This window comes from Pongo abelii, chromosome 12 (assembly GCF_028885655.2).
Source record: "Pongo abelii isolate AG06213 chromosome 12, NHGRI_mPonAbe1-v2.0_pri, whole genome shotgun sequence".
Lineage (NCBI taxonomy): Eukaryota > Metazoa > Chordata > Mammalia > Primates > Hominidae > Pongo > Pongo abelii.
The window spans coordinates 117,462,088-117,489,546 of NC_071997.2; the positions used below are offsets into that span (position 1 = coordinate 117,462,088).

The 27,459-nt window shown below is 39.0% G+C and overlaps 1 protein-coding gene across 2 annotated transcripts in view; it reads left to right on the forward strand.

Moving 5' to 3' along the window:
• Window positions 1-27,459, forward strand: part of NBAS (NBAS subunit of NRZ tethering complex) — a 395,596-nt gene that overhangs the window by 190,719 nt on the left and 177,418 nt on the right. For both annotated transcript variants that reach the window (XM_024242131.2, XM_054548369.2), the window contains exons 32-35: window positions 5,109-5,222; window positions 15,385-15,498; window positions 18,109-18,266; window positions 19,739-19,828. In XM_024242131.2, coding sequence (XP_024097899.2) covers window positions 5,109-5,222; window positions 15,385-15,498; window positions 18,109-18,266; window positions 19,739-19,828 — 476 coding nt within the window. The remainder of the gene's footprint in view (window positions 1-5,108; window positions 5,223-15,384; window positions 15,499-18,108; window positions 18,267-19,738; window positions 19,829-27,459) is intronic.

Here is a 27,459-nt window from a genome sequence, read left to right on the forward strand (position 1 = left end):
TCTCCGATTGGGATAATAATAAAATATTCCTGACACAGTCGTGTAAGTTATATCTGGAGAAACCTTGTATTAGAAGATTCCATTCTTTATAAGTGTTTCTGTGAATATGTCGGTAGGTAATAATATAGCTAATATTTATCGAGTGATTTTTATGTTCCAAATATGCTTTATATGTATTCACTAATTCTCAAAATGCCCTTTGGGCATTGTATTAGCCTGTTTTCACACTGCTATAAAGAAATACCCAAGACTGGGTAATTTATAAAGGTAAGAGGTTTAATTGACTCACAGTTCCACATGACTGGGGAGGCCTCAGGAAACTTACAGTCATGGCAGAAGGCAAAGGGGAAGCAAGGATCTTCTTCATCTGTTGGCGGGAAAGAGAAGAGTGTATTTGAGAACGAGGAAGTGCCACGCTTTTAAACCATCAGTCCTAGTGAGAACTCACTATCGTGAGAACAGCATGGGAGAAACTGCCCCCATGATCCAGTCACCTTCCACCAGGTCATTCCCTCGACACCTGGAGATTACAGTTCAAGATGAGATTTGAGTGGGGACACAGAGCCTAACCATATCATTTCACCCCGACCCCTCCTGGATCTCATGTTCTCACATTTCAAAACCAATTGTGCCTTCCCTGCAGTCCCCTAAAGTCTTAACTCATTTCAGCATTAACTCAAAAGTTCAAGTCCAAAATCTCATCTGTGACAGGACAAGTCCCTTCCACCTAGGAGCCTGTAAAATCAAAAGCAAGTTAGTTACTTCCAAGATACAGTGGGGGTACGGGCATTGGATAAATGCCTCCATTCCAAATGGGAGAAATTGGCCAAAGCAAAGGGGCCACAGGCCCCTGCAAGTCTGAAACCCAGCAGGGCAGCCATTAAATCTTAAAGCTCCAAAATAATCTCCTTTGACTCCATGTCTCACATCCAGGGCACGCTGATGCAAAGGGTGGGCTCTCATGGCCTTAGGCAGCATGGTGGCTCACTCCTCTAATCCCAGGACTTTGAGAGGCTGAGGTGGGTGGATTGCTTGAGCTCAGAAGTTTGAGACCAGCCTGGCAACATGGCAAAACCTGTTTCTATTTTTTAAAAAATTAAAATATTAGCCAGGCTTGGTGGTGCATGCCTGTAGTCCCAGCTACTTGGAGTGCTGAGGCAGGAGGATCACTTGTCCTAGGAGTTTGAGTCTGCAGTGAGTTGAGATTGTGCCACCGCACCTGAGCCTGGGCAATAGAGCGAGACCCTGTCTCAAAATAAAACCATACCCTATAAGGTGGTGGTATTGTTTCTAATGTTCAGATGATGAAATCAAGGCACAGGGAGGTTAAGTAACTTGCCTAGGTTGCCTAGGGTCATCCAGCTAGTTAGAGGTGGAGCCAGGATTCAAACCTAGGTAGTCTGGCTCAAGAACCTGCATTTGTAACAGTGGAGAATACTCTACTGAGGAAAAGGTGTGAGAGTAAAAAATTCTTCGAGAAGGAAACTCTTACTTACCCTCTTACTGGTCAGCTAAGTGTCTGACTCCTGCATATTACACCTTCCTGGCCTACACAATTCAGATTTGTATAATACTTCCACAACATCACTGGTAACTTCATATGTTGTGGGACCTTTGTTGCCATTCCCGAGTGACTGAAATTGATGTTGCACAACTGTCTTTTGAGGGGCATTTGGAATATAGGTAGCTGGTTAGAAAATGCTTTTTACATCTGAGACGTGCACGCACATGTATGTGTGTGTGTGTGTATGTATATGTGTGTTTTATAATAGGTTTTTAAAAAATCATTTGAGATATATTCATGATTTCTGCAGGAAAATTAGATTGTCTTTAATTATTAAAAGGTACGTACATACATATCTTTTTCATGTTCATTCATTCAATTTGGAAAGGAATTTTAGGAGTTGAACACTTCTTCCTTCTTGGAAAGATAGTAATATCTAGGGCTTGAATTTATTTAACTGAGAATTCACATTTTGAAATATAATTAAGCAGGCCCTAAATCAGCAGAAAAAGGGAACTGGTATAGTGATTGTCCAGAGGATCAGAAAATATGTAAGTAAATAAAGTAAAAAGTCATTTGAACAGGGTAATTGCAGTCTATTAGAATCCTGCTCTCCAAATTTATTTAATGTACTTCAAATATTAGTAGTGTGCATTGCTTAGGGCAACAGGAGACAAATAATCAAACTTGAGTGTTCCATTAAATGGAATTTTAGAGAAAATGATGAGCCATTGCTATGTGTGGTTTCAGTTCTCTACCTTGATTTTATTGAGCTAGAAAAGGAGTGGTAAAAGTAAGGAAGTCAGTTTAGTAGAATTACTAAAGCTAGAGCTTCTCTAAGAAGAATACAATAATTCATCAACAAAGCCATAAAAGCAGCTATGAAAACTCCAGATTTTTATATATGTGGAATGCAGATAATATATGCAACAAATTTTGTTTTGAAAATCAAATTTTGTTTTGAAAATCAAATTAGAAATGTGTTAAAAGTACCTATCTCATAATTATCATATGTTACGGAATCTGGAAAAAGCCCCATAAAATAGTAGCGGATATTGAGGAAAAAACCCACAGTGTTTTTATTGTGATAAGTATGGAAAGGCTTGAAGTATACTGTATCGGTGAGTTTTTACGATTGTGCTGTAGTGAAAAACTCAGAATCTCCATAATATGTGATAACAGGCTTGTTCCTTGCTCACGATCATGTCCACTTTGGTTAGCCGCAGCACCACCCCGTGCATAATATGTGATAACAGGCTTGTTCCTTGCTCACGATCATGTCCACTTTGGTTAGCCGCAGCACCACCCCGTGCATAATATGTGATAACAGGCTTGTTCCTTGCTCACGATCATGTCCACTTTGGTTAGCCGCAGCACCACCCCGTGCATAATATGTGATAACAGGCTTGTTCCTTGCTCACGATCATGTCCACTTTGGTTAGCCGCAGCACCACCCCATGAGACACAGCCTTGTCACAGTAGAAGGGAAAGATCTGTAGTGGAATTCCACGATGACTCTTAACAGCTTTCACTCAGAAGTGGCATGTGTCATTTCCACTCACATTAATTGCCTGTAGATGTCAGAGGGCCAAGCCTCATGTTACTGAAGCAGGAATTTGGGATATGAATAGTTGCAGTGGATAATTGGGAAGAGTAATACAGTCTACAGAAGCTATAATCAGATGTAGGTATTAGCAATGGTGCTTTTGAAGGAAGTAACTGAAGAGTAAGTACATTTACTTTATATTTTATAGTTAAGGCCACGCACAACAGGATTATTGTTGTAGATGTATAAATATTCATTTTAAGAGAGTCTAGGCCACGTGCATTGGCTCACGCCTGTAATCCTAGTACTTTGGGAGGCCGAGGAGGGCGGATCACAAGGTCAGGAGTTCTAGACTAGCCTGGCCAATATGGTGAAACCCCGTCACTACTAAGAATACAAAAATTAGCCGGGCGTGGTGGCACATGCCTGTAGTCCCAGCTACTTGGGAGGCTGAGGCAGAAGAATCGCTTGAACCTGGGAGGTGGAGGTTGCAGTAAGCTGAGATTGCGCCACTGCACTCCAGCCTGGGCAAGAGAGGGAGATTCTATCTCAAAAAAAAAAAAAAAAAAAAAAAAAAGAGTCAAAACATTAGGAAACACACTTTATTGCTGAAGTATTTAGCAATAAAGAGAAATGTTATTTGCAACTTATTCTCAAATGGTTCAAAAAAAAATGTATGTATATTTGTGTAACTATTTGTTTATATATGCACTTGTATACATGTCTATTATAAATATTTGTATTTGTACATGTATAAGTATTTGTGTGTGTATATACATATTCCTGTGTGAATATACAGAGGAAGGAAGCAGGGAGGGTATGCATGCATGATTGCATGTGGACATGTGTGAAGGCGCAAATTATTAATCATCTGTTAACCTCAGCAAAGAGTATAGAGGATTTCTTTGTACTTTCCTTACAACCTGTTTTGAGTTTAACATTAAATTGTAGTAAATCCTTACCTTCCCCCAAAAAGCCCATTCCAGAGGAAAAATACCAGCTCTCTTCTTTATCTCCCCCTTCCCTGGCCCCTCTCACCTATGTAGAAGTTTTGAGAGAACACAAGATATATAGAGAGCAGCCATGGATTTAGGAAAGGATAAAGGATTCAAGGTGTGAAAACATTTAGCGAGCCGGGTTGAATTTTGGTCCCATCACTTTTTCAGTGACCTTTGCCAAAGTATTTAACCTTTCTGCACCTCAATTTCTTCTCTTGAGGATAATAGTACCTGCCTTCTATTAATAAGAGTTTGCTGTGTAGGGCTACTATATATAAAGCACCTCCAACAGTGCCTGAGACATAGCTTGTATTCCTTTCACATCAGCTGCTATTGTAGTTGTTGTTATTATAATTATTGGGGGCCAGCCTCCCTGGCAGTGCTGTGTTTCTTAAAGGTTGCCATCTCTGCTATAAATAAGTACCATTTGTTCCTAGAATATACATAGTAGCCTTTGTCTAGGTTTTTTAAATGTGATTTTCATTTCTTCATAGTTTGAATTGGTTTGATCAGATGTGTTTTATTTTCCTAATATCCAGTTTATGTGAGAAAATTGGGCTTATGTTTGGAGGAAGGTTAATAAATTGCAACAGTGAGCACTTTGAAGACTCCTGCCTTCCAAACTGGGGTGATGAGTGGAGGTGGCAAATGGATATTTAGAGCAAGGAATGGGGCTTAGAGGGTGAGATGTGAGGGGGCTGGTATAATACTAAGTATATGAAGTTTTTAGAGACAAATGCTGTCTTGTTTAAATTTTTCCCTAAGTGCTGACATGGTACATAAAACAGTGAAACAGTTTTTTTCTAGTTTCAGATGAACACTTCATTTCCTGTGCTTCAGAAGTTTGGTTATAAAGAAAAGATCAAGGTTGTACATTATTTACTCAGAAGCAATAATAATTTTGCTGTTTGTTAAACATGCCTTTTACTTTTACTTAATTCTCCTTCATCTGATGCCTTACACAGTTTTCATTTTCTTTGGATGCCTTGCATTAGGAAGGCCATTAACACCCTTTCGTGATGTCCCTGGTCCAAGTCTTTAATATGTCTTTCTTTTGTAGTGCGATTGTGCCCTGATCGGATCAGTCTCATCAAGGAGTGTATTTCCCAGTCCCCCACATGCTATAAACAATCCACCAAGCTTCTGGGCCTTGCTGAGCTGCTGAGGGTTGCAGGTGAGTCTTTTGAGTACTAAACTGCAGAATAAGCTTTTTCTATATTATTCTTGACATCATTGCAGGAGAATAGCAGAGTATATGCTTACAGTGTCAGCAGAACAGCTTTTTTATTAGACAGGGTCTCGCTCTGTTGCTGAGGCTGGAGTGCAGTGAAATCTTCCTGCCTCAGCCTCTCAACTAGCTAAGAAGAACATTTTTGGGCAAGGATTAGTATTTTCTAGAAAAATTGACGTGTTATAAAAATGTGCCAATATTGAGCTTCTGGAACTATCTGTTACTTAAACGAAGACAAGCTTATTCAGGGTGCCTCAAAGTGGTTGTGTGATCAGGAGCAGAAGTCAGTGTTACCATTTATAACCAGAAAACCTACATATAAAACAAACCAACCTTACCAGTTCACCTTCAGTGTCTAATTTGGTTTTGCGTTTGAACCTGAACAATTTGTTAGAAAACGTTATGCATTTACTATTCAGTGGGGTTTTCATGTATTTTATCTCATTTAATCATCTCATAAATGATGTTGATTTTGGTATTCTTCTCATTTTGCGAGGGAAGTTGGAGATGAGAGAAGTTAAATATTTTGCCCAGCAGGGTTAAATAGCAGGCTTTGGCTTTTAAGGAAAGTCTTTTTGACTCTACATTTCATATTTCCTTAACTACATCCTTCTGCTCACCAGTCTTTTTAATACTTTTTTTTTTTGTAGTTTTGTCTTATGCTGATCTCTGCAAGAAGAGTTGTTGGTCATTTGGTTGTATAATCAGTGGTTGGAAATTGTATTCATCTAAGCCACATATATATGTAACATATTTAATGGACTAAATATTTTTAAATTGTATTATGTAGGACTGTTAAGGTCTCTAGTTTTAGTAATCGTGTGTGTCATTTATCCTTTTCTAGTCTGTGTGAAGGTATAGCATCAGCATCTTTATATTTGGACTTGCAGCAGACTGGCAACGTGATGGTAGTGTGATTGGGGCCAGTCATCCATTGTGAGACATCTGGAACGAATGGGGAGAACAGTGCATGTGGAGTCAGAACACTGGTTCAAGTTCTAACTCTGTGCCACACATTTGCTAAATTACTTTAGTTCCATTTTCTGCATCTGGAAAATAGGAATGATACCCCCTTTCTTCACCCGTGAAGTTATGAGAGACCCACATGAGTTAGTGCATGTGAAAGTGCTCTGTAAACTCTGATGCACTCTGATCATCAGGGAAGAATTCCATAAGGATCCAGGCCACAGAAGCTAACAAAGCAGCTCAGAGGTGCCATCTGCATTTTTATGTTCCTACTAGGATTTATTTCCTCTTTTGTCTTTGTGATGTGTTAACATAGTAACAGGAATACCTGTGGTCTTGGTAATCTATATGAATTTTTAATGGGAAGAGAGAAAGTAATATTTTTCTGCTAGGTACTGTGGATACAAAGTTCTGTTACACATAGCTGCTGCCCTCTGAGAATTTAGACTCTTAGAGAGCTAGGGAAACAAGTAATTATACTGCCAACATAGGATGTGATCATAGTGCATGGCTTCTGTAAACAAATATTAGAAGACTCGAAGAAAGGCCATGCTAATTTTTGCCTGGGGAATTAAGCAAGGTATCATAAAGCAGGTGGCCTTTACCTTATAGAGTGTTTTGGTTATCTGTTACTGCTTTACGAACTACCCAAAACCCAGTGGCTTAAAAAACAACCATTTATTTTTCTCTCTCCAGAAACAGAGAAAAGAGATTTTCTCAATCTTTTCTGGAGATTGGGCTCAGCTAAGCACGTCATGGTCTTTTATGAAATTGCATCAGATCGTGGCTAGGGATGGACTCATGTCAAAGGCTGCGTTACTCACATGTTTGGGTACTTGGGCTGGGAAGACTTAAATAGCTGGGGGCTGATATAGGGCTTTACAGGTGTCTCTTCTCTCTGTGATTTCTCCTTGTACTTTTTCCATTTGATGGTCTCAGAGTACCCAGACTTCCTTCTTGTTGGCTGAAGGCTCCTGGAATTAGTGCTCCAGGAGAAACCAGCAAAATCTTCAAGGCATTTTCTTTTTTTTCTTGAGACAGAGTTTCACTCTTGTTGCCCAGGCCGGAGTGCAATGGTGCCATCTTGGCTCACTGCAACCTGTGCCTCCCAGATTCAAGGGAGTCTCCTGCCTTAGCCTCCTGAGTAGCTGGGATTACAGGCATGCGCCACCACACCCAGCTAATTTTGTATTTTTAGTAGAAACGGGGTTTCCCCATGGTGGTCAGGCTGGTCTCGAACTCCTAACTTCAGGTGATCCACCTGCCTCTGCCTCCCAAAGTGCTGGGATTACAGGCGTGACCACTGTGCCCGGCTGCTTCAAGGCATTTTCAAATCTATCCTTGATATTTGGGCAGCTTCATTTCCAGTGTATTTTATTCTTGGCCACAGTTACACTGACCTTGCCAACTTCAAGGGGAATATTTACAGACCTCACCCGAAGGCTCTAATGGGGCTGAAGGTTCTGCTTCTAAGAGGGCTCATTCACATGGCTCTTGGCAGGGGGTCTCAGTCCTTTATGGCTGTTGGTAAGAGGCCTCAGTCTCCTGCTACATGGAACTCTCCATCGGGCTGCTTGAGTGTGTTCTCTCACCATGGCAGCTAGTTTCTCCTAGAGCGATTTGATTCACAAGAAAGCAAAGAGGAAGCTGTAATGCCTTTTATGATATGGTCTTGGAAGTCACACACCGTCATTTCCACTTTATTTGTAGAAGTAAATCACTAAGATCAGCCCTTTGGTTATATTTTTCATTTAATCCACCTGCTCAGATTGGAATTGTCCTGAATTAAAAACAGTTAAATAACTTTGAACTTTGAGATAACTATTTGGCACATCTTTATAAAAAGTTTCCATTAACAACAATAATAATACTCATTTTATGCTTTAATACTTATCTCAGTTCCTTCTTTGTCCTTTGTAGGCAGAAATAGGAATCTCATTTTGAAAGTGAGGAGACAGGAATAGAGAAAAGTTAAATAATTACTGAGGATTTTATAGTTAAGAGGTTTTAAGTTAAACCCTTTACTCGTATTCTGTTTCCACCCTTTTTGACACTATATAATAATAATCAGTGGACTTTATTGTTCTTCATTTCATTCACAAGACCTTTGCATCTGGCTATTTTCACAGACATTCAGCAGATTTTACCACATCTCAAATCAAAAATTAATTGATCTGATAACATAAGAGAAAGGAATGCATCCAAATGAGGTTATGAAAGACACTGAGTAGTTTAGATACCTGGTCTGTTAGTCACGACTTAACCAGAGGAGCAGAAACTGTAGGTGGGATACATGTTAAAGACTTCATTACCAGGAATGGGCTTTTACTACTATGGGGATTGGCTAAGCAAGTCTGAAGTCCATAGGCAGTCAGTCAGGAAGAGAAGGTCAGGAGCAGGAGGGAACTCTGTGGACATGGCCTGAAGCTGTCATTCACAGGTGGGAATCTCTCCCCAACCACCAGCTCTTTATTTTATGACTATTTTTTAGGTTTTTGTTTACAGAGACGGGGTCTCACTATTTTGCCCATGCTGGTTTTGAACTCCTGGGCTCAAGCAATTCACCCGTCGCAGCCTCCCAAAGTGTTGGGATTGCAGGTGTGAACCACTGGGCCCGGCCCCATCTCTTTCTTTCTTTCTGGAAAACCTCAACCTCTTTAAAGCCTTCCCTGAAGTTCGGTCAGACCCACCAAGATTATCTAGGATAAGCTTCTTTATGTAAAGTCAACTGAATACCGTCTTTAATTATATCTGCAAAATACCTTCACAGTACCATCCAGATTAGAGCTTGTAGCCTAGCTAGGTTGACATAAAAAATTATAATCTGGACCTTTCATTTTTAATTTAATGTATTCTGAAGAAATGCAAACATTTCAATATGTTATGTAGGAAATAGGTTTTATATTGTGTTATAGGCGCATTTATTATAGAGAAACATTACATATTCCATTTCCAATATATGTTACTGTTACTAAATCATGAGTGTGTTATTCTAATAATAGGTTTATGAATCTCAGTGCAACATCATCCCTTTTTAAGGATTTATTTATTTAGAGACAGACTCTTGATCTGTTGCCCAGGCTGAAGTGCAGTGGGATGATCGTATCTCACTGTAATCTTGAACTCCTGGGCTCAGGGGATCCTCCTGCCTCAGCCTCCTGACTAGCTGGAACTACAGGCGTGTACCACCATGCCCAGCTAATTAGAAACATTTTTCTTTTCTTTTTTTTTTTTTTGTAGAGATGAAGTCTCGCTCTGTTTTCCAGGTTGGTATTGAACTCCTTCCCTCAAACGATCCTCCTACCTCAGCCTCCCAAAGTGCTAAGATTACAAGCGTGAGCCACCATGCCTGGCCCTAGAATCTTTTTAGAGTAGATTGGGCCAATACTTGCCTTGGATTTTATTTAAACTTGTGAAGCACATAAAGAAGATTGATAGGGACGTATTTTAAAAGTTTTATTCAACTCTGTCTGTAACATGTTTGCTTTTTCCTCCAAACCATATTATAGCTTAGAAAATCAAGGGCCCTATACATATTTTCTATTTTTTCCTGGAATTTTTTTTTTTTTTTTTGAGACGGAGTTTCACTCCTGTTTCTCAGGCTAGAGTACAATGGCATGATCTCAGCTCACCGCAACCTCCACTTCCTGGGTTCAAGTGATTCTCCTGCCTTAGCCTCCCAAGTAGCTGGGATTATAGGCATGTGCCACCACACCTGGCTAATTTTTTGTATTTTTAGTAGAGATGTGGTTTCTCCATGTTGGTCAGGCTGGTCTCAAACTCCTGACCCCAGGTGATCCGCCTGCCTCGGCCTCCAAAAGTGCTGGGATTACAGGCGTGAGCCACCATGCCTGGCCATTTCCTGGAAATATTAAAAATAATTTTAAGGCTCTTTAAAATATGAAATATATTAGATTTTTGTCCTTTTTAGCCTACATATCCAAATTACATTGTATTTGTTTTGTAGCTGAATTATTTGTCTTATAATTGAAAATAACATTCCGAATTTAATCTATGCCATTTTTTTGTTTTTGTTTTTTTGAGCCAGAGTCTCACTGTGTCACCTAGGCTGGAGTGCGGTGGTGCGATCTCGGCTCACTGCCACCTCTGCCTCCCGGGTTCAAATAATTCTCACGCCTCAGCCTCCCGAGTAGCTGGGATTACAGGCATCCGCCACCATGCCTAGCTAATTTTTGTATTTTTAGTAGAGACGGGATTTCACCATGTTGGCCAGGCTGGTCTTGAATTCCTTGCCTCAAGTGATCCACCCACCTCAGCCTCCCAAAATGCTAGGATTACAGGTGTGAGCCACCGTGCCTGGCCTCTGTGCCTGTTTTATTGAGAATTTACAGTCGTACTGCACACCAATGGTACATGAAATTTTGGTCAACAACGATCTCATATGCAATGGTGGTTCCATAAAATTAAAATAGAGCTGAAAATTCCTATCGCCTAGTGACATCAGCCGTTATAACACATTATTCACCTTTTTGTGGTGATGGAGATGTAAACCTCCTATACAGCCAGTTGTGTAAGTTTGCCACATACAGTTATGTTGGTACGTAATTCTTGGTAAAGATACTAAATGACTATGTTACTGGCTTATGTATTTACTATACTATGTTATTTTCAAAGGTGCACCTCCTGTTTATAAAAGAAAAAAGTTAACTGTAAAATAGCCTCAGGCAGGTCCTTCAGGAGGGATTCCAGAAGGCATTGATATCATAGGAGATGATAGCTCCATGTGTCATGGCCCCGAAGGCCTTCCAGTGGGACAATAGGTGGAGGTGGAAGAAAGTGATATTGATGTCCTGACCCAGTGTTTGGGCTAGACTAGTATGTGTGTTTGTGTCTTAGTATTTAACAAGAAAAGTTTTAAAAAGTTAAAAAAAAAAAAAAAAAAAAGGATGGTCATGGCGGCTCAAGCCTCTAATCCCAACACTTTGGAAGGTTGAGGCAAGTGAATCACTTGAGGCCAGGAGTTCCACACCATCCTGAGAAACATAGTGAAATCCTGTCTCTACAAAAAATAAAAATAAAAAATTTCCTGGGTGTGATGATGCATGCTTGTAGGCCTAACTACTTAGGGTGCTGAGACAGGAGGCTGCCTCGAACCAAGGAGTTCATGAGGTTACAGTGAGTTATGTAACTATTGATCATGCCATTACACTCCAGCCTAGGCGACACAGTGAGATTCTGTTTTTTGTTTTGTTTTGTTTTGTTTTGTTTAAGTTATGGTAACCTATAGTTAACTTATTACTGAAGAAAGAAAAATTTTTTTTACTAAATTTCATGTAGCCTCAGTGTAGAGTGTTTATAATGTCTGCAGTAGTGTACAGTCATATCCTCGGCCTTCACATTCACTCACCACCCAACAAACTGACTCACCCAGAACAACTTCCAGTCCTGTAAACTCCATCCATGGTAAATGTCCTATACAGAGTTACCATTTTTTATCTTTTGTACATTATTTTTACTGTATCTTTTCTATGTTTAGATGCACATAATTCCTACCATTGCATTCCAGTTGCCCATAGTATTCAGTACAGAAATATACTGTACAGGTTTGTAGCCTGGGAGCTATACCATATAGCCTAGGTATGTAGTAGGCTATACCATCTAGGTTTGTGTGAGTGCACTCTATGATATTTGCTCAAGATGGAAATGCCTAATGACACATGTCATAGAATGTATTCCTCTTGTTAAGCAACTCATGACTGTATTTTTTTGAGCCTCTCTATTGTGTGCATAACTTGATGCTGGGTATTGAGCATCCAACTATGAACCAACCCCTGTCTGCCAAAAGCTTATGTTTTAATAGATAATAAAGATTATCAAAAAGATAATCATACTTTTTTTTGTCCTGATAGCCTACCATTCAAATAAATTGTTTTTAAGAGAGTGAAAAGTAAAGGAATATGTTGAAAGGGCAACGAAAACCTATATTTTAGGTAAAGAAATAAAATATTTTATATAAAATATTTAAAAAAATATTTTCTAAAACTTTTGGGAAAATAATTTTAGATCTTTTAACATGAGCTGAATTTTTCTTGTATATTTTTAGACTCTAGAAACTTACTCTGATAAATAAAAGATTAGTACTTTCAGTGAAACTATAAACTTATTTTGTGTTTAAGGTTTTCCCCCTTTATATTTGTCATTTAAGAACACTCAAAGGGGAAGATGCTTTTAAAAGACCTGGCAAAAATGTTTAAAGTCCCTGTTGGGACGAAAACTTTTTCTTCATCTACTTTGTTTCAAATGGTTGATCAGGTGCCTGTGAATTAATTGACAATAGACAGGAGAAAAACAAGATTTTTTTTACAGATGCATGCAGAAGTCACTTAGTGATTAATAACTCTTGAATAGCAAGAAGTAAGGTTTATATACCAACTTAACAAAAAGGGGGATGGGGTGGGAGGGGCTAGGGCTTCAGTGGGAAAGTATAGAAGTTTCAGTTGGGCTTTTTGATGCGAGCTGACAGTCTGTGTTCCAACTGAGTTCTCAGGAAACTCCTGTGGAGGGGGTTTAATTGCAGTTTTATTTTACGAAGACACTGCTTTATTCAGATAAGATAAATTCAGTTAGGATGTCTTTCTGCATCTTCTGTAGCTCAAATGTTTTCACTTTGAAATAACCCGCATGCCAGAACTGTGATCCCTTGAGCCCCAAATTATTTTCATTCTGTTAGCCTTTAGAAGGAAAAAAGTCAAAAATTTAATGTAGATAGTGTGTTAGCTAGCATAGTAATGTTGTGGTTTTTGCAGATCACAGGCTGTTTGGCTCCTCACGTAATAAAAATGAACACAAGCCAGGTGTGTTGGTTCATGCCTCTAATCCCAACATTTTGGGAGGTTGAGGCAGGAGGATTGCTTCAGTCCAGGAGTTTGAGACTGGCCTGGGTAACATAGCAAGACCCTGTTTGTACAAAAAATAAAAAAGTTAGCCAGGTTTAGTGGTATGTCCCTGTAGGCCCAGCGACTCTGGAGGCTGAGGTGGGAGGATTGCTTGAACCCGGGAGGTCGAGATTACAGTGATCAGTGATAGTGGCACTGCACTCCAGCTTGGGCAACGGAGAGAAACCGCATCTCTAAATAAATAAATACATGCACACGCGCACATGCACACATGCGTGCGCACACGCGTGCGCACACACACATACACACACACACGGCCAAGCAGCTTTCCCAGTCAAGGCTTTTATTTTAGGGCTTGGGCTCAAGCACATGGGAGACAGCAGAGGTACAAGGACTCTCCGTAGACTCCCTGAAAAAAACGGTAGGGAGTTTTTGTTGTTGTTTTTGATTTTGTTTTTAGGCAAAGAAGCAGGAATTGATATCTGTGGTAAAGTACGCCGGCTGGGCTGGGCAGTGCAGGCGAGTGGTAGGGTGCGCAGGTGAGTGGTAGGGTATGCAGGTCGGTGTTATTTGGTTGCCATAGTTACCTTAAATAATGGGTCACTTGGTGGTCTGGCTGGTAGCAACAGGCTGCAGATCCATTTCCAGCTTTTGTTCCCCAGGAGAGACCCTCCACAACCTTGGTTTGATATTTAGATTTTCTTAAGTCCATTTCCCAGAATTCTTTAAGTAAAAGGCATGGTCAAACATCATGAGAGCACAGAAGAATGGCTATTCTCTTGGTATAACTAAAGCCCCAGGGTTAGTGGTTATATTGCCAGCAAGGTAGTGGTGTGGGTTTTTTGATCAGTTGGACAAGAGGAGACAAAAGAAAAAATGCTTGAAGGGGGAGCCATATCCCCATTCCTATTTATCTCATAGTGATCCTGTTTACAGAGGGTAAAGTTAATAATGTAAGACTTGCTTTAAAGATATTGTAAATTGTATTTTTCATCCTCATTTTTATATACATACATCTGTGTGATTGAGATCCATGGGTGCTGTTAATGAAAAAATTATCCCTGATGCATGTTTAAATGAGAGGCTGAGGCATGAGGATCGCTTGAGCTCAGGAGTTTAAGACCAGCCTGGGCCACGTAGGGAGACCTATCTCCTCAAATGAATAAACAAAAAATTGTAAGAGAGACTCTGCACTACAGGTATAGGGACTACTGCAATGGAATTTTGCAGTAAGAGAGAGAAATTGGGCTTGTTAAAAGTAAACTTATGCGCATTAAAATTTTAAGGGTTTATTTTCAGCAAACAGCAATTCATGAATCAGGCAACACCAAACTCACAGTGGTTCAGGACTCTTCTGAGCGGGTGTGATGGGAAAATTGTATAAGGTGTTTGTGGACAAAGAAAATACTTGATTAGTTAATGTGGGTAGTACCTAGTTATAGTTGGTTGTTTCTGATTTTACTGTTTCCAATTGAGTTGGGTTTTACTTATGTTGGAACCTAAGTTGGGGCAGATGGAAAATTACAAAGAAGAATCACTGGGGTAAGAAGGCATTCTGGTTAAACCACCTAACGGTACAAATTCTTGCCTGAGGGCTGGCTAGGGTGACCAGATAACATCTGGGGGTTGGTGGCGGGGATGAGGGATTTGATCAGATATCAGGGATGACCAGATATCCAGAGTGGAGGATTCTGGCTACAACTGACAGCAGAAGTTGTGCTAAAATTGGGCTCTCAAGGATATGTCCAAGGACAGGGCCCAGTAAGGCTCAGAGGAGCCCAACGAGAATTTGTTAAGGAACGATCTTTGCCAGTGCTCTGGACAGCATTTGCATTCCAATTTCTAAATAGTAGTTGAATTTTTACGATGAGAAGTTTATTGCTGTATCATCTTCATCCATTCACTTAATCTGCTGGTCATTATTTTTCAAGCCCTTTTTATAACCTGCTTCTTTTGGAAACATAAATTTTCTTCTCTTTCCCTTACCCTGGTAATACCAAGACTTTTTTGTAGGGCTCCAAACTACCCTGATTTTGGACTTCCTGATTTGGGTATTTTAATTAGGAACTAATATTAATCATTGATCTCTTAGGAGACTGACGGCTAATTCCATGCTTCATAAGTGGATCGAAAGGTCAAAGCAACTTTTTCCTCTCATCATTTAAAATCCATCTAATCTCTCTGTTTTATTTTTGAAGTAATTTGAAAGACAGTGTTAACAAGCTCTTCTATCAATTGACGTTGCTTGTCATAATCATTAAGTCGTTTGCTTGGACTTACAGGTGAGGACCCAGAAGAAAGGCGAGGACAGGTTCTAATCCTTTTAGTGGAGCAGGCACTTTGCTTCCATGACTACAGAGCAGCCAGTATGCATTGTCAGGAGCTGATGGCCACAAGTGAGTAGACAGCTTATTTAACACTTTGCTTGTGTCCTCTTTATGTGATGAATAATGGAAATGGTCTGTTCTGAAATCAATTGACCTCTGATTGGTAAGCCAGCCACATTGAGGCTTGAGATACATTTTATGAGCACTGGTAAGTATATAGGCTGTGTACTTATATGTTAATGTAAACATTTTAACAGATTCAGACATTAAATTTTATTTTAGATTTTGGTTGCTTTCTAGTCCCTATTCAAAACATGCTCGTAATTTAAAAATAATTTTATGTAAAATATTTCCATGCCATTTCCTGTATTTGTTATCTAAGAGAAAATTTAAATTTTTAGATTAGTTTGTGTCTATATAGTCAATATTTCCATTCTTTAATTTTTTTTTAAAGATAGTGTATTATTTCGTTCTCACACTGCTATAAAGAAATACCTGAGACTGGGTAATTTATAAAGGAAAGAGGTTTAATTGGCTCACGGTTCTGCAAGCTGTACAGGAAGCATGGCAGCATCTGCCTCCGGGAAGGCTTCAGGGAGCTTTCACTCATGGCAGAAGGCAGAGTGGGAGCAGGAGGCTTACCTGGCTGGATTAGAAGGAAGAGAGAGATGGGGGAGGGACTACACACTTTTAAACAACCAGATCTCAAGAACTCACTATCACAACGACAGCACCAAGGGGATATGATGTTAAACCATGAGAAATTGCACCCAGGATCTAATCACCTCCCCCAAGGCCCCACCTCCAGCACTGGGGATTACATTTCAACATGAGATTTGGATGGGGACACAGATCCAAACCGTATCAGATAGCATAGTGCTTTTCAAACCGATGTTGAGAAATTGGGAAGTGGTTTGCAACTCCAAAATTCTTCATATTGAAATTCAAATTCAAGTCTCTGCAGGATAGTCAGATTTTATTGTAGAATAATTTCTCACGTAAAGAACACATTCTTCAGTGTGATAGAGAGTTTTGTTGTTGTTGTTGTTGTTGTTGTTTTCGTTTTCTTATCATGGGCTCTGTACTAAATTGTCAACTTTCCATGGCTATGCTTGAATATGTGAAGAATATGTGAAGGTCCAAACACATCTTTCTACCCACTATCAAAGCATTAATAGGGAGTGGTTTAAATGCAGGGCTTCACTTCATGATGACTCATGGAGCTCTGCACTAATGATTTGTGCAACTTTTGCATGTGTACTGTTAAAGAAAACATTATTCTGACACTTGTTAATAACAACAAGGACTATTGTGATGTGTATGAAGACCACTGCAATAGGGGAGAGAGATTGGACTCAACTCTGAATACAACAAGGATAGCTGGACATTTGTAGCCAACAGGCTAACTGAAGGGTCAGTGGGTGGAAAATTAAGAGGAGACATCAAGGGTGGGGGGTGGATCCTTGCCAAAATGATTTAATAGGACCTTGCTGAAGGCTGGCCAGGATGATCAGTTATCACCGCTGAGGGATAAGTAATTTGATCAGTCCTTGAGAATTTGAGGATTCTGGCTAAACTGACTTAGTAGGATTTTTGCTAAAACTGGAGTATGTAGCCTAGCAAGGCTGGGGGCCTAGGTTAAGGCCTAGCTGAGAAGAGGGCTCAGGGTTGTCTGATTTAACTTTGGTCACAGAGAGGATCTTTGGCTTTACATCTATGAAAACATTTAAAACTCTCCAGAAATAATTCAATATTTTACAACTTCAGCATTAGCAAATTGTTTTCATAAATGAGCTGTGTTCCGTAATATTAACCGAGTGATTTTGCAACATTAAATTTAGAATAACTGTGGCTGTCTGTGAAAGTGTACTGATCTAAATTGTTCATATGGAGAGCTTTATAATGATTTTATTCTGGTAGGGGTAGTATCTGAATTAATTTTTACTTCACATATTTAGAAAAAATTATTCTGTACTACAAGTTTTGTACTTAGACAAATAGGCCTAAGGCTGGAATTCCTTCAAATAAGAATAAAAATGTATTTTACGAATTCAGAGTATAAAGTATAGGAAAAAGATCCCTGCTGGGAGTTGGGGGGTGATTCGGTCACTGTCCTTAGATGTCTGTCTTATCTATAAAGTGAGTGATTCTGTATGGGGATCTATCATAATGTCTCTTTTTCTAGCACTTTGCAGTTTACATGTGCTTTTAAATACAAATGTTACTTAATTCCTTCAACAACCCAAGAGGAAGGTGTTATTATTGTCCTTGTAGGAAAAGAATTGTGATACTTTTGGCTCTTTCTTAAAGCTCTCACAGGAGTGCTAAGTAGCAGGGTTGGACCAGGCCCTCAGGTCTTCTGAATTCAAATGGCTGCCTTTTCACAGAACACCAAATCTCAGTAGATTATTTGCATTTATTGTCAGTTAATCTAAAATTTAACAGAGTTTGTCAGAAACACTTGTCTGGAGTAGCATTAAACTTTCTGGATAATAAACCACCCTAATCTTTCCTAGCTTAGATTCTTATCTGTTTCTGCTTATAAAATAATGTGTCACTAATGACTGTGATTTTGCTTTGGTACCACAAGACCTGAGCAGGAAGCCATTGCATTTGTCATCTTAGATTGAATATTCTTCTTCTTTTGGGAATCATTTTTTTTCCTTGCCAATTTTGCAGGTTATCCTAAAAGTTGGGATGTTTGTAGCCAGTTAGGACAATCAGAAGGTTACCAGGACTTGGCCACTCGTCAAGAGCTCATGGCTTTTGCTTTGACACATTGCCCTCCTAGCAGCATTGAACTTCTTTTGGCAGCTAGCAGCTCTCTGCAGACAGAAGTAAGTCCTTCGATAAAGGAAATCCTAACCTGTATGAAGTGCATGTTGTTGGGTGTGTGTATCTGAGATATGTGGTCATTTAAAAAAATAGTATGAGAATTTTAATTTATGGAAGAAAACTAGATCGTCACTTATGGAAAAGGGACATGAAAATATTAGAATATAACATAATGTTGCTGGCTTTATAATAGCAAGGAAGAAAGGATACAAGACAGCCTTGAGAAAGAAAGAAAGTAATATTTGGAAAGAAATTATTGAAAATAATGGAGAAAGTTAGTGTTGTGAATTAAACATATGCTAAATGGTCATGTAAAATATGTCTGAAATCATATGGGTTAAAGCCAGTGGAGCAACCATTCCCTTAGGGATCCTTTGGAAATTGGGAATTGGGGTGGGCTTTGGTTGGGGGGGATGCTAAATTTCCTAAAATTCACAGGATAGGTCCGCATAGGAGAGGATAGTGCCCCTGTGGATAAACACTGTTTAATGTATGAGGAGATTCTAGAATTCACATTTTCATCCCATAGTCATTCTCTTACAGTTGGTAGCTAGTCAGGCAGACATGAGCAAGACAGGAGAGGTCCCCCACACCCCACCAGGAAGGTCAGGCGACCATCAGATGGGTCAGGCAGTTGTCACACTGCCTCTCTAAAATAATAATTGGTTGCAGCCAGCACCAGGGAAAGACAGTTTCCCTATAGATAGAAAAAAAACCCTGAAACTGGTGATCAGCAGCTTCCTGATAAGATCTCAGGAGTTGGCCAGTGAGCTCAAGCATGTTCACTAAGAGGCAAAATGGCGGAGTTTCACTGGCATATGACCTGTGAAGGCATTCCACCGGAAAAGGGAAGAACGCTGCAGCTGAACATGCATACGACTCCTGTAAACACAACTGTGCACACTCCCCTCCCATTGCCAGCAGGCCATTGCACGTGTGCACAACCCACCCCAAGGAAAGAATCAGGAGAGAAGGGACACAAGAACCTGGAAGTGTGCCAGGATGTAAAGCTCTAAGCCAAAGGTCAAAACCCGCACTTGTTCTTCAAATCCCTCCCTTGGGCCTCTTCTAGGTGTATCTTCCTTCCTTTCATTCCTGCTCTAAAGCTTTTTAATAAACTTTCACTCTTGCTCTAAAACTCGCCTCAGTCTCTTTTTCTGCCATATTCCCCTCAGTCAAATTTTTTCTTCTGAGGAGGCAAGAATTGAAGTTGTTCCAGACCTGAACATATACACTGCCTGTAACAATTCATTACATTGTATATCATTTTTTTCACACTTGATCCCCACTTCTGAAACCATTGCATCCTTTTGAACCTGTTTGTGAAGTCCTGAATAAGCCTGTTACCAAAACTAATCATTATGAAAAGGTAATTTTCTTTTTAAACGTACTTTTTAAATTTCAAGCCTATATTGTGATGAGAAGCAAATTTAAAAACGTAACTCCTTTACAATATAGCCTATTCTTGTTTTAGATTCTTTATCAAAAAGTGAATTTCCAGATCCATCATGAAGGAGGGGAAAATACCAGTGCTTCACCATTAACTAGTAAAGCAGTACAAGAGGTAAGTTAAAATGAGGGAGCGGAGTTTGAAAGGTGGCTGAGAGTGGAATAAAGTGGGATTACCTAACCTTGTGGATAAGAGGGATTTTGTGTGTGTGTGTGCAGACCACTTTTCTTTTCAGCTTTTGTGTGCATGTGTGAAATATAACATTCATATAGATAAGTATACCAAAAAATGTCCAACTCAATAAATTATCATAAAGAAAACACCCATGAAACTACAGGTAAAGAAGCAGTACCTAACCACCTTCCAAATCCCCCAGACCCTCTCCTTATTAAATTTCCTTTTTTTTCGATGGAGTCTCACTCTTTTGCCAGGCTAGAGTGCAGTGGTGTGATCTCCGCTCACTGCAACCTCCACCTCTCAGGTTCAAGCAATTCTCCTGCCTCAGCTTCCCAAGTAGCTGGGATTACAGGTGAGCGCCACTACACCCGGCTAATTTTTTGAATTTTTAGTTGAAATGGGGTCTCACCATGTTGGCCAGGCTGGTCTCGAACTCCTGACCTTAAGTGATCCACCCTCTTCAGCCTTCCTAAGTGCGTGGATTACAGGTGTGAGCCACCAGGCCCAGCCTTCCGTATTTCATTCCTAACTTTTCTCTCCCTTTCCAGAGATCACCACTGTCCTGACTAATCCTGATAACCAGATCTTTGTGATTTTTGTTTTTGTTTTAAATAATGTTGATACGTACCATACATACCCTCAATATGACAGTTTAGTTTTACCTGTTTTTGTATTTTATAGAAATAGTTATACTTAGTGTTACGTTTGTGAGATCCATTCATGCTGTTATATGTAGCTGTAGTTTATTCATTTTTATTGCCATGTAGAAATTAATTTCAGTGTGCATAGTATAGTTCATTCATATGAACATTGATTGACCTTGGTTTGTTTTCAATTTTGGTGACTAAAAATAATGTGACTGTCATCGTTTATACATGTCTCTAGTGTACTTGGGCAAACAGTTCTCTCAGGCATATATGTAGCACTGGAAATGTGCATTGTGAGATATGTATATAATTCAGCCTAAATAGATAATGCCAAATGCTTTTCTTTTGTTTTACGAATGAGACTTTGAACAGTAGTGTACAGGATTGGTAGTTACTCCAATCCAGGACGTTGCTATTGTTGGTTTCCTAAACTTTGTCTGTTATCCTAAGTGTTTAATGATATCTAATTGATTTATATTTTTCTGATTACTAATGAGATGGAGATAGCTCAGGAGAGATCCTCTTTTTGAGGTACTTGTTCGATTCTCTTGCTTATTTTGTGTTGGATTTTTGTTGTTTTCCTTTTCCTCATTGAGATTCTTATGAATAAAATTGTCTGAACCAATTAAGTCTATATGTGTTTCAGAATCTTCCATCCTGGGAGACAAAGGAGGAAGAGTGTGCCCCCTGAAACCTGTCTTCTTTTGGTCAGTGTTTGCTCCAGGGAATTTAACTTTTCATGACTGTTTCTAGAAATGTAGAATTAGCATTTTTTAGACCAAAGACAGTGGCCCAGTTTCTGACATCCCAGCTAGATAAATTAAGATGTGATGATTCTCTATATAGATTGGTTTTTCATGAGATTCCATCAAATGGTAAGCTTCACTTTCACAGTGTAAAATGTCCTTTAGTTTTCTTATAACTATTTTGGGAGACACCTATTGTGAGTGAACTGCACTAACGTTTTTTTTTTTTTTTTTTTTTTCTCTGTATCCATCTTGACAAAGTCATTAGTATTTGTGTACTCTACAGTTACTTTTAGAACTCTGGTACAAAGCTTCAGTTGTAGAGTCTATTGATGGAATTAGGGCAAAGATAGCTTTTGCCCAGAGTAGAATATATGCAACTACCCCATTCTCACAACTCTTTTTTTAATATTAAAATTTAATTTGGTGAACATGGATCTAATATGCATGTGTATTCCCAGTTCAATACTAAGTAATCTGATTATCTCAAAGAGGGTTGTAATGTTACTTTTTGCCCCTGTGGAATTTTTGCCTCTTCCTCCTGCAGTGGTGACTCTAGGACAGCACTGCCAATAGAACTTTCTTCAGTGAAGGAAATATGTCATACCTGAACTGTTCATCATTGTAGCCACTGATCACACAGAGCTATTGGGCACTTGAAATATCACTAGTGCACTTAAGGGATCACATTTTAAATTAAATGTATTTAATTAATTTATTTATTTTTGAGATGAGGTTTCACTATGTTGGCCAGGCCGGTCTTGAACTCCTGGCCTCAAGTGATCCACCAGCTTTGGCCTCCCAAAGTGCTGGGAATACAGGCGTGAACCACTGCATCCAGCCTTAAATTGTATTTAATTTTATTTAATTTAAATTTAAATAACCACATGAGGCTACTGTCTACCAGATTGGACATCAGAGGTCTTAGAAGATGCACCATTCAGTGGAGGATGGCATTCAGCCACCAGCACTGCAGGCAGTGGACTTCTTTTGTTGTTGTTGCACTCACTCTCTTCAGATGGCAGCCATAGCATTTTCTAGGGTCCTAGAGTGATGTGGATACACTTTGTCCTTTGGCATGTTTTGATTTGTAGTTGTACTGACTAGCAACTATTGTTTTCCCTCATTGGATGTGAAATCACATTACATTTCTTTGCTGTTCTCTCTGTGGGATTCAGAACAGTTCTTATACTAGCTAATGGGTCACTAAATGTTCCATGTATTAGGAGGAGTTGTCTTTCAAGGTCCAATTGAAGACCTGCTTTTCATGAGATCTTTATCTGAAGTTTTGTTCCTTTTGAACCTCTGATCCCTCTGCAACTTGTCCAGTCACATCTCCTACTCTGCCTGCCTCCAGCATCATCCCTTTTCATGCCTTTCAAACATCTGTTCAGTTCCAATGGTGGGGAACATATCACCATTTTCTGTGCAGGCGCTTTGGTGCCTTTAGTGTTATTTTATACGGTTTTCTCTCTGTTTGGAGGACACTTCTTATCTTGTGCTCTTGTGCTTGTCTTGTGCTCTTATCCCTTCCATATGAAGTATTTTCTTTGTGAAGTTTTCCTTGAGTCCTTTAATTGCCTCCTTCTCTATATTCCCTAAGCATTCTCTCTCACTGTTCCGTTTTAGCACTTTACAGTGTGACGTGGTATTGTCCAGTCACTGGAGGTGTGCCATCTCTCTTTGTGCTCTTCTTGTGCTTCTCAATTAATGAATGCCTAGTTAACGCTTCATAAAGCTCAGTTGGAAACACCAACTGCATAATGATCAGTCAGTGGTAAAAATAAATTAGGAAGTGGATTTTTTTTTTTTTCCTAAAATGAATTAGGAAATGGATTTTCAGTTATCATGTGATGCTACTGAGGTGCTGTGATGTTTTGGCCAGTGTGAGGAGTGTATCATTTTTCTATTGAGCATGGAATTGCAATGTGTTTGCTAAGCTCAGCTTTATGAATTATTTGGAAACCGCTTGTTCTTTCCAAAATCTGTGAAAAGCCTTTTGTGACTTTGGGGACTTCTATTTTCTGCTTCTACAGTGAACTACAAAGTGTCAGCCTGGCCTCTTGGTGGCTTCTTTGCAGTGGGCCATGCTGTGTTACTGCAAGTGGGCACATGTTACTCTATTAAATCCCATTGGTAAATGAAGGAGACCACTGGTAGTCCTCTACAAGTTCCACTTAGCAAGGAAAAGGAGTTCTTCCAAAATGATTGTCTTTTGCATTTCTTTTTAAGCTCCTTAAAAGCTTTCCTGTCTGCCTTTGTCCCCTTTCAGCAAATTGTGATAGATCTAGATCTCATGAAGTGCTAGTCCAAACCCTCAATGCACGCATTGTGGCTTTGATTTATGAGGCACATTTCAGAATGTTATAGCTACTATTATTAGGTTAAAATATAGTGCTTAGCTATAAGATGCCGTGTGTTACACATTAACAGTAGATATAATAACCACATTAAATTATAGCTCATAAATGAGAGATGACTTTATGTGTAATCTACTTTAATACTTAAGACTTTCATTACTTCACTTGTGAAAATAATGATTTTTATTTATATATCCAAGCAAAATAAAGATGTAATTGTTATGCAGTAGCATTTATGTTAGTATAAATGGAGCCTACAAGTTTGAAGATATTGCTGTTGTCCCTGTGAACAGGATGTTTGTCTATAAATAGAACAAAATGCATAATTTGTGAATAACTACGAAAATTACAGATTTCCAATTTCTTATTAATGTTGGTCATTATGTTTTTTAGATGGAACAGTATTCTATCATTTAGAGTATATTAACATTTTGTTTAGCTAGTATTAGGTATATCACTTAACCAATGGTGTTTTCTCTACATAAATCTAATTAGAGTTAGAAATGGATGTATACAAGGTTCCCATTAAAAAATCATTTGCACTGTGGGAAAGCTTGTTATGAGCATTTTAAGTGGCTACAGATTTATACGACTGGACTAATTAATGTTTAAAACTTGAGCATGGGCTAAGTATAGAGCTAGTTTGAATTTGTAAAATTATTGTTTAGAAATATTTAAATAAAAGTGAGCAGAATGTCAGTTATATTACAATATCTTGGCCAGCATTTACTTCTTCCATTCACCAGTTGGTGGACATCTGGGTTGTTTCCATTTCTTAGCTATTTTGAATAATGCTGCTCTGAACATTGATGTGAAAGTCTTTGTATGGAAATACATTTTGATTTCTCTAGATGTAGAATTTCTGCATTGTTTGTTATATTATGTCTAACATCTGAAGAAACTGCCAAACTTTTTGTTTTCTAAAGTGTCTGCACATTTTTTACATTTCCACAAGGAATATGTTAAGGTTCCAGGTTTTCTACATCCTTGCTAATGTGTGTTATTAACTGACTTTTTTTTAATTTATTTTACTTTAAGTCCTGGGATACATGTGCAGAATGTGCAGGTTTGTTACATAGGTATATGTGTGCCATGGTGGCTTGCTGCACCTATTGACCTGTCATCTAAGTTTCCTCTCCTCTCCCGCAACCCCTCAACAGGCCCTGGTGTGTGTTGTTCCCCTCCCTGGGTCCATGTATTCTCATAGTTCATCTCTCACTTATGAGTGAGAACATGTGGTGTTTTGTTTTCTGTTCCTGTGTTAGTTGGCTGAGGATGATGGCTTCTAGCTTCATCTATGTCCTTGCAAAGGTCATGATTGCATACCTTTTTGTGGCTGCATAATATTCCATGGTATATATGTACCACATTTTCTTTATCCAGTCTGTCATTGATGGACATTGGGTTGGTTCCGTGGCTTTGCTTTTGTAAATAGTGCTGCAATGAGCATATGTGTGTATGTGTCCTTATAGAAGAATGATTTACATTCCTTTGAGTATATACTGAGTAATGAGATTACTGGGTCAAATGGCATTTCTGGTTCTAGATCCTTGAGAAATTGCCATACTGTCTTCCACAATCATCGAACTAATTTAACATTCCCACCAACAGTGTAAAAGCATTCCTGTTTCTTCACAGCCTTGCCAGCATCTATTGTTTCTTGACTTTTTAAATAATCGCTATTCTAACTGGCGTGAGGTGGTATCTCATTATGGTTTTGATTTGCATTTCTCTAATGACCAGTGATGTTAAGCTTTTTTTCATATGTTTCTTGGTGGTGTAAATGTCTTCTTTTGAGAAGTGTTTGTTCATACCCTTTGCCCACTTTTTGATGGGGTTGTTTTTGTAAATTTGTTTAAGTTTCTTGTAAATTCTGGATATTGGATCTTTGTCAGATGGGTAGATTACAAAAATTTTCTCCCATTCTGTAGGTTGCCTGTTCACTGTAATGCTAGTTTCTTTTGCTGTGCAGAAGCTCTTTAGTTTAATTAGATCCAATTTGTCAATTTTGGCTTTTGTTGCAATTGCTTTGGCGTTTTTGTCATGAAGTCTTTGCCCATGCCGATGTCCTGAATGGTATTGCCTAGGTTTTCTTCTAGGGTTTTTATGGTTTTGGGTTTTACATTTAAGTCTTTAATCCATCTTGAGTTAATTTTTTGTATAAAGTGTAAGGAAGGGGTTCAGTTTCAGTTTTCCTCATATGGCTAGCCAGTTCTCCCACCACCATTTATTGAATAGGAAATCCTTTCCCCATTTCTTCTTTCTGTCAGGTTTGTCAAAGATCAGGTGGTTGTAGATGCATGGTGGTATTTGTGAGGTCTCTGTTCTGTTCCTTTGGTCTATATGTCTGTTTTGGTACCAGGACCATGCTGTGTTTTGGTCACTGTAGCCTTGTAGTATAGTTTGAAGTCAGGTAGCATGATGCCTCTAGCTTGATTCTTTTTCCTTAGGATTTTGTTGGCTAGATGGGGTCTCCTTTGATTCCATATGAAATTTAAAGTAGTTTTTTCTAGTTCTGTGAACAATGTCAGTGGTAGTTTGATGGGAATAGCATTAAATCTATAAATTACTTTGGGCACTATGGCCATTTTCACGATACATTGATTCTTCCTATCCATGAGCATGGAATGTTTTTCCATTTGTTTGTGTCCTCTCTTATTTCCTTGAGCACTGGTTTGTAGTTCTCCTTGAGAGGTCCTTCACTTCCCTTGTTAACTGTATCCTAGGTGTTTTATTCTCTTTGTAGCAATTATGAATGGAAGTTTATTCATGATTTGGCTCTCTATCTGTTGTAGGCATAAAGGAATGCTTGTGATTTTTACATATTGATTTTGTATCCTGAGTCTTTGCTGAAGTTGCTTATCAGCTTAAGGAGTTTTGGGGCTGAGATAATGGGGTTTTCTAAATATAAAATCAGGTCGTCTGCAAACAGACAATTTGACTTCCTGTCTTCCCATTTGAATACCCTTTATTTCTTTCTCTTGCCTGGTTGCCCTGGTCAGAACTGCCAATACTATGTTGAATAGGAGCGGTGAGAGAGGGCATCCTTGTCTTATACCAGTTTTCAAAGAGAATGCTTCCAGTTTTTGCCCATTTAATGTGATATTGGCTTTGGGTTTGTCATAAATAGCTCTTATTATTTTGAGATATGTTCCATTAATAATTTATTGAAAATTTTTAACATGAAGGGATGTTGAATTTTATCAAAGGCCTTTTCTGCATCTATTGAGATAATCATGTGGCTTTTGTCATTGGTTCCGTTTATGTGATGGATTACATTTATTGACTTTGTATTTTGAACCAGCCTTGCATCCCAGGGATGAAGCCAACTTGATTGTGGTGGGTAAGTTTTTTGATGTGATACTGGATTCGATTTCCCAGTGTTTTATTGAGGATTTTCGCATTGATGTTCATCAGCGATATTGGCCTGAAGTTTTCTTTTTTTGTTGTGTCTCTGCACAGTTTTGGTATCAGGATGCTGCTGGCTTCATAAAATGAGTTAGGGAGGAGTCCCTCCTTTTCAATTGTTTGGAATAGTTTTAGACGTAATGGTCCCAGCTCCTCTTTGTGCCTGTGGTAGAATTCGGCTGTGAATCCGTTTGGCCTTGGGTTTTTTTGGTTAGTAGGCTATTAATTATTGCCTCAATTTCAGAACTCATTATTGGTCTATTTCAGGGATTCACCTTCTTCCTGGTTTAGTTTTGGGATTATGTATGTATGTGTCCAGGAAATTATCCATTTCTTCTAGATTTTCTTGTTTATTTGTGAGAGGTGTTTATAGTATTCTCTGATAGTAGTTTGTATTTCTGTGGGGT